The 14954-nt window shown below is 43.7% G+C and overlaps 1 protein-coding gene across 5 annotated transcripts in view; it reads right to left on the reverse strand.

Moving 5' to 3' along the window:
• The window catches only part of MCTP1 (multiple C2 and transmembrane domain containing 1), a 1234258-nt gene that overhangs the window by 88041 nt on the left and 1131263 nt on the right, over positions 1-14954 (reverse strand). For all 5 annotated transcript variants that reach the window (XM_073589970.1, XM_073590053.1, XM_073589912.1 and 2 more), the window contains one exon: positions 13608-13661. In XM_073589970.1, the coding sequence (XP_073446071.1) occupies positions 13608-13661 (54 nt within the window). The remainder of the gene's footprint in view (positions 1-13607; positions 13662-14954) is intronic.

Genomic DNA, 14954 nt, shown 5'->3' on the forward strand with positions numbered 1-14954 from the left:
TGTGAAGGTTACTGCTGTCTTCCCTAGCTTTCAAGCATTAACATAGCTCCAGAACAGCACTTACATCCTTATGTGCTTTCCTCCTTGCCCATAGCCTGTTTTCTCTGTTCTCTGTAGAATTTCCGATACGTTTCTCCCCTCTCCCTCCCTCTCTGCTGTTATGCAAGCCATCGGTCCACAAAGTTAAACAGATATATGATTAGCTACATTGAAAATCATGGAAAACACAGACAGCACATGGCTAAAAAAGACTGAAATGCGAATATGGCCTTTCGATGGGAGGTCAGCTTCTAAAAAAGGTCCAAACTGCAACCAATATAAGATACTAAAGTCATACCACTGGTTCACAGTGGCATGTAAAAGTTTGGGCACCCCTGGTCAAAATTACTGTTATTGCCAACACTTAAGCAAATTGAAGATGAAATGATCAATAAAAGCCCTAAAGTTAATACTGACACATTTCCTTTGTATTTTAGGGAAAAAAATATTGTCCTTTTTGCATTTTAAAAATTACAAAAAGGAAAATGGGCCAATGCAAAAGTGTGAGCACCCTTGGAGATTTGTGTGCTCAGATAACTTTCACCAAGGTTTCAGACCTTAATTACCCTGTAAGGGTTGTGGCTTGTTCACTACGATCATTAGGAAAGGCTATGTGATGCAATATTTCCCAGCTGTATAAAATCTCAGCCTCCCCTAACCTTGTGCCAAAAACCGGCATTCAGGAGCTCTTCTAAGCAGCTGCCTAGCACTCTGAAAATAAAAATGGTAGAGACCCACAAAGCAGGAGAAGGGTATAAGAAAATAGAAAAGTGTTTTCAAGTTGCCCTTTCCTTAGTTCAAAATGTAATTAAGAAATGGCAGTTAACAGAAACAGTGAAGATCAAGATAATTTCTGAAAGACCATGCAAAATTTTAGTGAGAGCTGCTTGTAGGATTTCTAGAGAGATAAATTAGAACAACCGCTTGATTGTAAATGACCTTGAGAAAAATTTAACAGACTCTGCAGTTGTGGCACATTGTTCTACTGTTCAGAGATACCTGCAAAAATATGGCCTTCATGGAAGAATCATCAGAAGAAAACCTCTCGTGCGTCCTCACCATAGAATTCAATGTCAACAGTATGCAAAAGAACATCTAAATAAGACTGATGCATTTTAGAAACAAGTCCTGTAGACTGATGAGGTTAAAAGAGAACTATTTGGCCACAATAATCAAAGGTATGTGTGGAGAAAAAAAGGCCACAGAATTAAAAAAAAAAGAACATCTCAACAACCTTTAAACATAGAGTTGGATCAGTCATGCTTTGGGGTTGTGTTACAGCCAATAGCACAGTGAACATTTCACGGTTAGAGGGAAAAATAGTTTCAATCAACTTTCAACAAATTGTTGATGCAAACATAACACCATCTGTAAAAAAAGCTAAAGTTGAAAAGAGGATACAAATGGATAATGATCCTAAACTAACATCAAAATCCACAATGGACTACCTCAAAAGGCACAAGCTGAAGATTTTGCAATGGCCCTTAAGGCCCCGTTACACGCTTCAAAGTCCCAGCGATCCCACCTACGATCCGACGTGGATGGGATCGCTGGGACATAGTTAGCTGATCGCTGGTGAGCTGTCGCATAGACAGACTCACCAGCCATCAGGGCCAGCGAGTAAGCTGGTATCCAAGGTAAATAGCGGGTATCTAAGAGCCGCGCGGCTCTTAGATAACCGCTGTTACCTTGGAAACCAGCTCCCAGCGTCGCTGATCGATGGTCTCCCGCTGCCACACGCAGCGAGCTGGCCAGCGGGAGACCAACGATCAAAAAATGGCAGGGGGGCAGGTCGCTTATATATGTCACACACAGCGATGTCGCTGGCGAGATCGCTGTGGCGTCACAAAATCAGCGATCTCGCTGGCGATCTCGCTGTGTGTGACGGGGCCTGATCTGAACATCATTGAATATCTGTGGTTAGACCTCAAAATTGCAGTGCATGCAAGACGACCCAGGAATCTCACAGAACTGGAAGAATTTTCCAAGGAAGAATGGATGAAAATCCCTCAAACAAGAATTGAAAGACTCTTGACTGGCTACAAAAAAGCTTTTACAAGTTGTGATACTTGTAAAAGGAGGCTCTACTAGGTATTAACCATGCAGGGTGCCCAAACTTTTGCATTGGCCTATTTTCATTTATTAATGTAAAAAATGACTATATATATATACAGCTCTGGCAAAAATTAAGAGACCACCACATCAAAACCCTGTCATGGGCAGCCCATTCTCCAGACCTGAAACCCATTGAAAACCTCTAGAATGCAATCAAGAGGATGATGGATAGTCACAAGCCATCAACACAAAGAAGAACTGCTTAAATTTTTGCGCCAGAAGCAGTGTGAAAGACTGGTGGCAAGCATGACAAGAGACATGAAAGCTGTGATTAAAAATCATGGTTATTCCACAAAATATTGGTTTCTGAACTCTTCCTGAGTTAAAACATTAGTATTGTTGTTTCTAAATATTTATGAACTAGTTTTCTTTGCACCCTTTGAGGTCTGAAAGCACTGGGTTTTTTTTAAAAAATTTTACCATTTCTCCTTTTCAGAAAAGAAAAACAAAATTTATTGCATGGAAATTCGGAGACATGTTGTCAGAAGTTTGTAGACTAAAATAACAATTTACATTTTACTCAAAAATATACCTATAAAGAGAAAAATCAGACAAACTGAACATTTGAAAGTGGTCTCTTAATTTTTACCATATATTCATATATATCATACTAGATGGAGGCCCGATGCTATCGCATCAGGAGGGCGATAATGTCACGATGGGGGCAGGCTTTGCAGCGTTGAGAATCTCTCCCCCAATGTGCTCACCCACCTATCCACTCTCTCTTTCCCCATGTACTGACTTCTCCCATCTGTGCTCTCTTCTTTGACCTGTCTACCCCATGTGCTATCCCCTTTGTCTGCTGTCTCCCTCCTTCCTGTGCTGTGTTCTCCCCTCATGTGCTGTCCCATTTGAGCTGTCTCCCTCTGTGCTCTGTCTCTCTCACCCCTGCAAGCAAAAGACAATACTGGCATTACAGCAGGAGATCGCAGAAGATACATTTTATGAAGTAAAAAATGTTTAAAAACAGTCAGTGAAATATTTTACCTCACAAAATGAATCCTCTGTTACTCCCTGCTGTAATGTCAGTATTGTCTTTTGCTTCCTCCCCTGCCCAGGAGATGTGGTATGCTCCGTCAGACACAGACAATTTTTAAAATTAACTTTCGTTCATGGGAAAACCCCTTTAATGTGACCGGCTTCCTCTGCCTATGGACAAGGTGCGCATCTGCTGCTGGGATCAGCCGAATGATTCACTGCGTCTGCGTGGAATTCACCCAAGCGCAGTGTGACGGTGTTCCACTGGTGGTAGTGCGCAAGAGGCTTCGTGAGTGTGAGTGTGTGTGACTGAGTGTGAGAGTGTGTGAGTGTGTGAGTATGAGAGAGTAAGTGTGTGAATGTGAGTGTGAGTGTAAGTGAGTGAGTGTCACATAGTGACTAGCCCTGTGCGATGCGACCAGCAGGTCGGTAACTGAAACAAGACAAACAAGGGAACACCGGGGACACAGTTACAATGGTGGGCCCTACAATAGGGAACGGGGACGTGGACACCTCCTACACTCTCCTGAGGCTGTGTCCCTGAACACTCCTAACATTCCCTATACAGGCTCTTCACCTGTCACTGACCAGGATACCTAATCCCTCACTAGCCCTGCACCTATCCCTTACTAGGGAACTGGCTAGTGCGGACACTGGTCCCACTGCTGTACTAATAGGGAAAATAACAAACAGGGAAAAACAAACAACTTAGCTTTCTCTGTTGTCAATGCTCCTGAGGAAACAGAGTATGGCACCCAGATACAGCTTCCAACTGAACAGCTGAAACACCAAAACTCTGGATGAGCTGCCAAGCACTGCCCCCAATAGCTCCTCTCTACACCAAGGTTGGTTAGGAAATGACCAGTATCACCAACAGTGATCCAGAGCCCCTGATACCCTTTTATAGGAAGGAGGGGAGGGTTAACACCTGCTGTCTAAATTACACATGTAGTAACCCCAGCGGCCTCCGGGGCAACCCATTAGCAGCAACCAAGGTTGTAATAACCCCAGGGGCCACCGGGGGCAAAAACTAACATTAAGCCAGAGGCTTGAAGGAAAAAAGGTTATATGTGTGCCCAGATCTGCCACAGATCCAAACATGGATTGTGACAGTTCCCCCTCTCAATAAGGGGCCTCTGGACCCTCAACATCGCACTTCACCAGAAAATCACCCACAGTGAGGACGCCCAGATCCACCAGAGTACACTTCAGCAACTACCTGACTCTCAGGTTTATGGCAAATGTGGGCAGATGGAAGTGGCAATGTATGCTCCGGAGGCACCACAAATCTCCAGAGTGCCGACCTGGGGAACGAATTGTGTATGGGCATATTTGGGGTAACTCCAGCTGGTAAGTACTTGGGCCGAGGATGGCTGACACCTGATATGGCCCGATCACCTGAGAACTCCAGACCCCAGCAGCACACTTCCACTGGATGTTTTTAGTGGCCACCCATACATACTCGTTCACACACAGGTCCGGACCTGAACGTTTATTGCCACACATACGTTTGCCACAAGATGGTGAACTCTTTACGGAACTGACAACAGATTCATCCCCCTGTGTCACCACACTCACACCCCCGCAATTCACAGAGGGAACCACCACCCTCCTCCCACCCCTCCTCCTATGAGGCCTCCGCCTCTCAGGGTTGGCTAATGGAGATGGTTGAGACTTGCCCCTACTTCCCGACAGCACCTCTGCTGCCCCCACTGAAGAAGAAGGGGACGGTTGTAGAGAGATGGCAGAGACAGTAGCCCCCAGGCAGCAGCCCTCACACGACTGATCCCAGCTGACTACTTCCCTAGACCGCCAATCTATGACCGGGTTGTGTTTCTCCAACCAAGGGAGGCCTAAAACGATAGGTGATGGCATTCCCCCCAAGACGTAGCACGACAGGGAATCTACATGAGTTCCTATTCGCAGATGTATATTTTCTATGACTTGGGTCAACCTCCCCTGGCTCAGTGGGACACAGTCAATGGCCTGGATGCTTAGAGGTTTGGCCAGCGTCCTACTCTTCAGGTCATGAGTCTGGACAAAGTGAGCATCCACCAGACTGACTCCTGCTCCACTGTCCACAAGCACCTGTATGCCCTCAGGTACCCCGCCAACCACCACTTCTGCTGACATAGTACCTTGAGAGGGCAAAATGGAGGAAATATACACTCCCTGGATGTCTCCCTCCACACGACCAGGGGCACATGGTTTCTTAGCTGGTACAGATGATTTGGCACACGTTGGGCAGGCTTTGAGGGCATGATCAGTCTGCCCACAGTAAAAACATGCCCCCACCACTCCACAAACCATAGGTGACACTGTTTGAAAATTAGCTCCTCCTACTTGTATGGGTTCGTCCGAAGGTTTGGCACGCACTGGGCAGGCTCCTATAAAATGGCCAGGCTGCCCAGAGGAAAAACATACCCCCACAACACGGCGAACTGCAGGCAACCCCTTGTTAGCACCAACTACTCCGAGCTGCATTGGTTCCTCCGTCCGCACTGGTGTGTCCTCATCCCTAGCGAGGACAATAGGGGGCACATATGGTGTATGTCTCTCCCTGAGGCGTCTATCCACCCGGAAGGCAAGGGACATGGTCGCCTCCAGCAACCTGGGAGCGGCGTACTGCACCAGAGTATCCTGCAACTTGGAGACAGACTCTGCACAAAAAGACTCCTAAGTGCAGGGTCATTCCACTGCGTGTCAATGGCCCACCTCCTAAACTCTGAGCAGTACTCCTCAGTAGGCCAGCCTCCCTGCTTGATCTTATGGAGTTGGGTTTCCGCCAGGGAGACGCCATCAGGATCTCCATACACCAGCGCCAATGCCGCAAAAAACTCATCCACTGATCGTAAGGATGGTGAATCGACAGGCAGGGGGAAGGCCCAGCATTGGGGATCACCCTTCAGAAGGGACATAATGATTCCCACCCGTTGTTCCTCACTCCCTGATGAACGAAGACGGAGCCTGAAGTATAACTTGCAGGCCTCCTGGAAAACCAAGAATTTATCTCTCCCTCCAGAAAAACTGTCAGGGAGGGATATCTTGGGTTCTGGCTGAGCCTGCACCTGAAGCAAGGCCCCAAACACCACCAACTGCTGCAGCACCACCTCACCACGCAGCACCCTAAGCTCATCTGTGAGGGGCTGAAGCAGTTGGGTAGAGACCTGTATATGGGTCATGGCTCACCAGAAATAATAGGTAGGGGTTGGTGATAATGTCACGTAGTGACTTGCCCTGTGTGACGCGACCAGCAGGTCGGTAACTGAAACAACAAGACAAACAAGGGAACACTGGGGACACAGTTACAACGGTGGGCCCTACAATAGGGAACGGGGAAGTGGACACCTCCTGCACTCTCCTGAAGCTGTGTCCCTGAGCACGCCTAACGTTCCCTATACAGGCTCTTCACCTGTCACCAACCAGGATACCTAATCCCTCACTAGCCCTGCACCTATCCCTTACTAGGGAACTGGCTAGTGCGGACATTGGTCCCACCGCTGTACTAATATAATATTAGGGAAAATAACGAACAGGGAAAAAAAAACAACTTAGCTTTCTCTGTTGCCAATGCTCCTGAGGCAACAGAGTACATAGTAACATAGTAACATAGTTATTAAGGTTGAAGGGAGACTTTAAGTCCATCTAGTTCAACCCATATCCTATCCTAACTTGCCCTAACATGTTGATCCAGAGGAAGGCAAAAAAAACCCCATGTGGCAACAGTAAGCTTCACATTGGGGAAAAAAATTCCTTCCCGACTCCACATACGGCAATCAGACTAGCTCCCTGGATCAACGCAATATTAAGGAGACTAGTGTATATACCCTGTAATATTATACTTTTCAAGAAAGGCATCCAGTCCCTTCTTAAATTTTAGTAGTGAATCACTCATTACAACATCATATGGCAGAGAGTTCCATAGTCTCACTGCTCTTACAGTAAAGAATCCGCGTCTGTGAGTATGCTTAAACCTTCTTTCCTCCAGACGTAGAGGATGCCCCCTTGTCCCCATCACAGGTCTAAGAGTAAAAAGATCATTAGAAAGGTCTTTGTTTTGCCCCCGCATATATTTATACATTGTAATAAGATCACCCCTAAGCCTTCGATTCTCCAAACTAAATAACCCCAAGTGTAATAACCTGTCTTGTACGACACCCAGATACAGCTTCCAACTGAACAACTGAAACACCAAAGCTCTGGATGAGCTGCAAAGCACTGCTCCCAATAGCTCCTCTCTCCACCAAGGTTGGTTAGGAAATGACCAGTATCACCAACAGTGATCAAGAGCACCTGACACCCTCTTATAGGAAGGAGGGGAAGGTTAACACCTGCTGGCTAAATTATACATCTAGTAACCCCAGCGGCCACCGGGGCAACCCATTAGCAGCAACCAAGGTTGTAATAACCCCAGCGGCCATCAGGGCCAAAAACTAACATTAAGCCAGAGGCTTGAAGGAAAAAAAGGTTATATGTGTGCCCAGATCTGCCACAGATCCAAACATGGATTGTGACAGTGAGAATGTGAGTGTGAGAGTGAGTGTGAGAGTGAGTGTGAATGTGTGAGTGAGTGTGTGAGTCTGAGTGTGTGAGTCTGAGTGAGTAAGTCTGAGTGTGTGAGTGTGTGGGAGTGAGTGTGAATGTGAGTGTGTGAGTCTGAGTGTGTGTGTGTATGATGTGTATGGAGTATAGAGTGTGTGTGTGTTGCAACAGTGTTCCGCTGGTGGTACCGCGCAATAGGTTGGTACCAGCAGCAGTTTCCATATTGAGACACCCATCACTTTGGTGTCCAAATATGGCGGTGGGTGAACTTCCACCGCTTGGAATTCTGGGATACGGTGCCATCTGGACAGAACAGGAAATTAAAACATTACAAGGCAATTATATACTAAATAGATATGATATATGTATATATATATATATATATATATATATACACTCACTGGCCACTTTATTAGGTACACCATGCTAGTAAGGGGTTGGACCCCCTTTTGCCTTCAGAACTGCCTCAATTCTTCGTGGCAGAGATTCAACAAGGTGCTGGAAGCATTCCTCAGAGATTTTGGACCATATTGACATGATGGCATCACACAGTTGGCGCAGATTTGTCGGCTGCACATCCCTGATGCGAATCTCCCGTTCCACCACATCCCAAAGATGCTCTATTGGATTGAGATCTGGTGACTGAGGAGGCCATTTGAGTACAGTAAACTCATTGTCATGTTCAAGAAACCAATCTGAGATGATTCGAGCTTTATGACATGGCGCATTATCCTGCTGAAAGTAGCCATCAGATGTTGGGTACATTGTGGTCATAAAGGGATGGACATGGTCAGCAACAATACTCAGGTAGGCTGTGGCGTTGCAACGATGCTCAATTGGTACCAAGGGGCCCAAAGAGTGCCCAGAAAAAATTCCCCACACCATGACACCACCACCACCAGCCTGAACCGTTGATACAAGGCAGGATGGATCCATGCTTTCATGTTGTTTACGCCAAATTCTGACCCTACCATCCGAATGTCGCAGCGGAAATCGAGACTCATCAGACCAGGCAACGTTTTTCCAATCTTCTACTGTCCAATTTCGATGAGCTTGTGCAAATTGTAGCCTCAGTTTCCTGTTCTTAGCTGAGAGGAGTGGTACCCGGTGTGGTCTTCTGCTGCTGCAGCCCATCTGCCTCAAAGTTCGACGCACTGTGCGTTCAGAGATGCTCTTCTGCCTACCTTGGTTGTAACGGGTGGCAATTTGAGTCACTGTTGCCTTTCTATCAGCTCGAACCAGTCTGCCCATTCTCCTCTGACCTCTGGCATCAACATGGCATTTCCGGCCACAGAACTGCCGCTCACTGGATTTTTTTTCTTTTTCGGACCATTCTCTGTAAACCCTAGAGATGGTTGTGCGTGAAAATCCCAGTAGATCAGCAGTTTCTGAAATTCTCAGACCAGCCCTTCTGGCACCAACAATCATGCCACGTTCAAAGGCACTCAAATCACCTTTCTTCCCCATACTGATGCTCGGTTTGAACTGCAGGAGATTGTCTTGACCATGTCTACATGCCTAAATGCACTGAGTTGCCGCCGTGTGATTGGCTGATTAGAAATTAAGTCTTAACACAAAGTTGGACAGGTGTACCTAATAAAGTGGCCAGTGAGTGTATATATATATATATATATAAATCCAACAATGTAGACCAGCTCACTCCTGTGAACCACCTGGAACCTCAGCTGACCTGGTTAACTCCGTTGTGCCCGGATCTGGATGTAGGAGTCCATCCATACAAATGTGAACAACGACAAAGCAAAGTCCAGCAATAACGTGAGCAATCCAGGATGCTGTTAAAAATTTTTTTCTTTTTATTCATAAATCCATAAGTCCATCCAGATTCTGGACCGTGAAGAAGGCGGGTTCTACCGCTGAAACGCGTAGTCCTACCTGCACGACTTTCCTGCGTTATTGCTGTTTTGAACTGCTTGGACCATTGCATTTTAATGGATTTATGAATAAAAAGAAAAAATTTTTTAACAGCATCCTGGATTGCTCACGTTATTGCTGGAATTTGCTTTGTCGTTGTTCATATATATATATATATTACCTAAAATACAAAGGAAATGTGCCATCATTAATTTTAGGCCATTTAGAGATCATTTCATCTTCATCTTGCTTAGCTGTTCACAATAATAGTAATTATAACCAGGGGTGCCCAAACTTTTACATGCCACTGTAAAACATCTTTCATTAGCTATGTTATTTGTGATTAAAGAACATTGAGGAGTTTTGGCTTTGAAAAATGTACTCCACAGATTACCTCGGACACTTAGACCCCGATTCATCAAGACCGACGTTTTTCATACCGATCTTGATGAGGGGTGAGGGGGTGTTTAGTGCAAAGCGCCTGATTTATGCCTCTTCATGAATCAGAAGATGTATGAAGAGGTGTGTACGCCTCGCAACAAATCTTACTCCAGTCGGGGACCGGAATAAGATTTTTGGCATAACATATGCCACCACTCGTACTGAATATGATGAGTGGCTGACACTACACCCCATGCCAGCTCCACCCACTCTGTCACAGCTGGGTAAAAATGGCATGCATCAGCCAAAAACATTCAATTTTGGCACCGCCTCGCAAAGGGCAACTTTTTTTTAATTTTCAAAGCTTTTTACCCCAGTTTTCTGGTGTAAAAGCTTTGATGAAATGTGGCCTAAATGTTCCCCACAGCATGATTTGAGATCACATTACACTTAGATAAATTATTTTTTAAGACAACGGACTGCTTAGTTTTAATATAATAAATTGACAACCCCGATTAATAGTGTAATACTTGGCTATTGAAGAAATATATGTTTTAAGAGGGTAAAGCATCTTAAAACGATTGATGCTGCAGAAGAAGTCCTTTCTCTACTTTTATGAATATAGGCAACTGTCTTCAAAAGTTTAATTGTAACATCTCATCTTTTGAAGGTTCTTCTAGCAGCAGAGAGATTTGGGGTATTGTAAAAAAGCAGACAGTTCCAGACCTTTATCACTACGCTCTTGTGTGCTGCAAAGTAGTCCTGCTAGCACAATCCATAGCTTTTGTGGTACAAGGTCACTCTAATTTCCTCCCTCTGGTTTTCATATTCCCTCAAGGACGACTAATGCAAGTGCTATCATATCCTGACACAATGAATTGTGGAAACAGGCTTGTATTTCTTTCTTCTGCTCTTCTTTCCTGTGTCTCTTTTTTTCTTCTTTTTTTTTTTGTCGAACAACAGTTGAATTGGCCATGTGTCAACACAGAAGCCAAAAATTTAACTCTTAAGAGCTGTGCAACAAGATACAACTACATTGGGTATTGGAAAGGAAAAATTATTACCTACATTTTGTATTAGATAAGAGATACAAACGTGATCATTTTGATCATATTATGACAAAATAAATGCAGAATAAAAAACATGTTTTTTTTTTTTTGTAAATATAGAGATATCCACTTAAAGGGGTTGTCCAGAGAAAACAAGTGATCACATAGGCACAGGATGGGGGACTTTTATCCCAGATGAAATGGATTGTCTGTGCACATGTCCGACTGCCACTTCAATCATTCGCAGCAGCCCTATAGGGAATTAAAGAAGCAGCAGTCAAGCATGCATACTCCCGCTCCATTCTATCAGGGATAAAAGTTTCTCATTCTGCCATTTTGGGGGGTTACAGTGGTATTTGCTAATCCAATATCACCTATCCTGTGGAAAGATCATAACTTATGTTCAAAGGGTTTCTCCAAGATGTAAGAAAATGATTCTCATTACATAACTCAAATGGCAGCCTATCCTAGTTACGTGTCAAGGCAGCATATTGTCTCAGTCTACACAGCTCTTAAGACCTCTGTCTTAACTGACAGAGGAGCAGTATCTTAAGCATACATACCTAAACTAAGGAGAAGAGCTGTGACAGCAAAGAAATAAATCTTCTCCGAGGCTGACCGAGTACAAAGGATTTTTTATTTCTTCTCAGTCCTCCCTGCTCAGTCAGCCAAGGAGATTTATTTCTTCAATTGTTACAATAACCCGGCTGCTCACCAGTATGTGTGCTTACGTTGTCGCTACTCTGTCAGTTGAGACACAGGTTTCAGGAGTTGTGTTTCTTCAGACTGCAGCCCATGCTATAAAAGCGTTTAAAGTGCTCACAGGGCTTTGTATATACAAATTTAAAAATCTTATGGCTCTCAGAATATGTCATCACAAAAATAAATAATTTTTATAAAAAAATTGATTAACAAGGTATAGGTCCTATATTTGGTATGCACCAAAATATAGGTCCTTATTCAGCTAAATCAATGGAAAAATACCAGTCAGGGCCTTGAAACATGATGGGATATCAGTCAAACCCATTTGTACACAGAACTGTATCAGAAATAGTCTTTATTTGATAGTAAGATGTCTTACAAGTGGCAGCAAGATGGCTCAGTAGTTAGCACTGGGTTCCTGGGCTCAAAGCTAATCATGTATAACATCTGCAAAGAAGCTTCAATCTATGTTCTCCCCATGTTTGCTTGGGTTTCCTATGGGTTTTCCAGTTTCCTCCCACACTTCAAAGATAAACTGATAGGGAATTTAGATTGTGAGCCCCATTGGGGACAGTGCCAATAATGTCTGTAAAGCGCAGTGGAATTAATAGCGCTATATAAGTGAGTTAAGAGAATAAATAAGTGACAGATGTTGAAAGCCATTTTTTACAAAATATTTTGCCATCTATCTCAGCAAAGAGCAAACATATGAATGGCAAACTAGGGCACACAAATCAACACATTAACAGACGGAGCTATTTATCTGGAGTATTGCGGTATATATTTCAGTCAAAGAACGGAGGTGCTTGCATAAAAAAACATGAATATTTCAATGTGAAATGAAAAAAGAAGAAATATGCAACACTCACCAATATAGCTGAAAAACTGTGCGTCTTTATTTCATATGAATTCCATCAATGGATATGTAGACATGCAGGATGTTGGAGGAATGCTAAGGGAGGGAGGTGCCGGATATCGGCCGTTTCGCGATTACTAGCTTCTACGGGTCCAGGTGACCCGTAGAAGCGAGTAATCGCGAAACGGCCATTTTCCGGCACCTCCCCTAGCATTCCTCTAACGTCCTGCATATCCATATATCCATTGATGGAATTCATATGAAATAAAGACGCACAGTTTTTCAGCTATATTGGTGAGTGCTGCATATTTGCCATCTAACTGTAGTCCCCCACACCCATCTCTTTTCCTGCCTCACGTCCCCATATTTTCACCATTCTGCTCCGTAAATGTATTAAAATGGATCATCTTGGTTCTCTATTTTTCTACTCTCTGCGTCGACTCTGAGACTTGGTTTTCAACAAATTGCAATATATATAAGATACCAAATGAAGAACTGCCTGAACTGACTCTATAAACCATAATAGCTTTGATTTATTAATTAGTTGTTAAGTATAGGTGTCTGTATATGGGATGAAAGGCCAATCTCGTTATCCCCCAGTACACGGGAGACACTACAAAGAAGGACTACGCCATTCCGCAGGATCACAAAGAAACAATGGGAACAATGATATATAGTTCTGCCATTCATCTGTATGTAGCCCTATCTCTACAGTCAGCGGCACAATTAATCCCATTCTTCATATAACCGGCGCTGTTGTGTGGGTAACTTTTTTCGTCAGGACACATATTTTGCCCTTCATAAACAGTTGTCAGTGCAATTATCATCAGAAGAGCGATCGCATTCCAGACAGACGGAATCATATTTGTTCTTGGCAGAAATAAAATATTTGACCCAGCTCTATACTAAAAAAAAGCTGAATTTCTAGCTTGCACCGTACAGGGGCATTGTTAGAATGATAAACAGAGCGGCCAATGTTCTGGCCTGAAAGCTTTCAATTCCGTCTCCCTCTGTCTGTGCCATGCTTACATTCTGATAACCTCAGGTACCCATGTGTACAGAAGGATAATTACCTTGTCATCTTTGTCATCCTCCTCTTCCTCATCCTCCAGCATGTCTTCCATTACCTGCGGACAAAACACCAGCACGTTACTACTGTATGTATCTGTCGAGCAAAAGGCAATCAATTCCAAAATGCATTTTGACTGATAACATTTTATGAGGATTTGAAATAAAACAGAGAAAATATTCATAAGATAAAGGGTATTTTACACTATTAAACACCTGGGGTTTCAGCGTTTTACTTTTTGTTGATTTTTTTGTGTGATGATCTGGGTAAATGCTGTTTGTATAATGTTATGCATCATTTCAGGAGCGGAGAGAAATCACCGGTTCATACATATACTTTCATTAAAGGGGTTGACCACCTTTCTCAACAATCTTTTTATTTTTTACTAAAATGCCTGTATCTGGGCGGAAAAAACATTTTTCACTTTTTTTCATTTTTATGCCACGATCCCACTGCTGACACTGGTATGTCACGGACGGAGGGACGTGACGTGCTGCCAACACACGGCTATCAGAGGTACAGGGGGTTTATCTTAGGTATCCCACCACTGGCACCATGTGATAAAAAACAGCAAGCTAGTCTTGCCCTAACAATTTATCGCAAGGGGGTTATTTTGGGTGTCTCACCACTGCCAACAATACTTCACGAAACTTTTCAGTTCCACTTTGAAACTCGCAGCTCTCCGGCGCCCCCCTTACCCTCAGGTCAGTTAGGGAACTACACCTGGGATAATTGGTCGCCGCCCAGCTGCTTCAATGCTTCAGTGCTGTGGAATATGTCGGCGCTATAGAAATAAAATTAAATTTATTATTATTATTATTATTTTTGCAATTATTTGCCATCAAAATCGTTGTACCATTTGCCTTCTATAACTTCTGTGTTGCACTGTCTATTACGGCCTACAGAACGAGTAAATGGATAATATATCAGTGAGCTCATTGTGACGGTCTGACAGGAGACTTTTTTACTCTTTTATCGGTCTTTTTCTGAGCTTCTCTCAGCTGATTTAAGATCACAAATTACATTAATGTTAAATGTGCAGGGAAACAAAATACCAAACGATGTAACATTATTAATTAAATTTTCAATATGGGCACAAAAAGTGGAAGACTCTTATACCGCTCAGACATAATGAAAAGTTCTGTGTGATCCTAATTAGAGGGGGTTGTCTGCTCTGTGTTAGTCTGTCTCTTAGGGTGTTTTGACGTCCATTATTTTGTGTATCGTTTCTATCTGTATTTTTCATGGGTAGAACTCATACCTGGTGTAGTCTATTGGGTAGGTCACATGTCCGATTTTTTTTTGAGGACCGAGTGGTCAGCGCAAAATCGCAGAGGCAGTTCCAATATTG

This window comes from Dendrobates tinctorius, unplaced genomic scaffold, assembly GCF_039654945.1.
Source record: "Dendrobates tinctorius isolate UK_male_01 unplaced genomic scaffold, ASM3965494v1 ptg000003l, whole genome shotgun sequence".
NCBI lineage: Eukaryota > Metazoa > Chordata > Amphibia > Anura > Dendrobatidae > Dendrobates > Dendrobates tinctorius.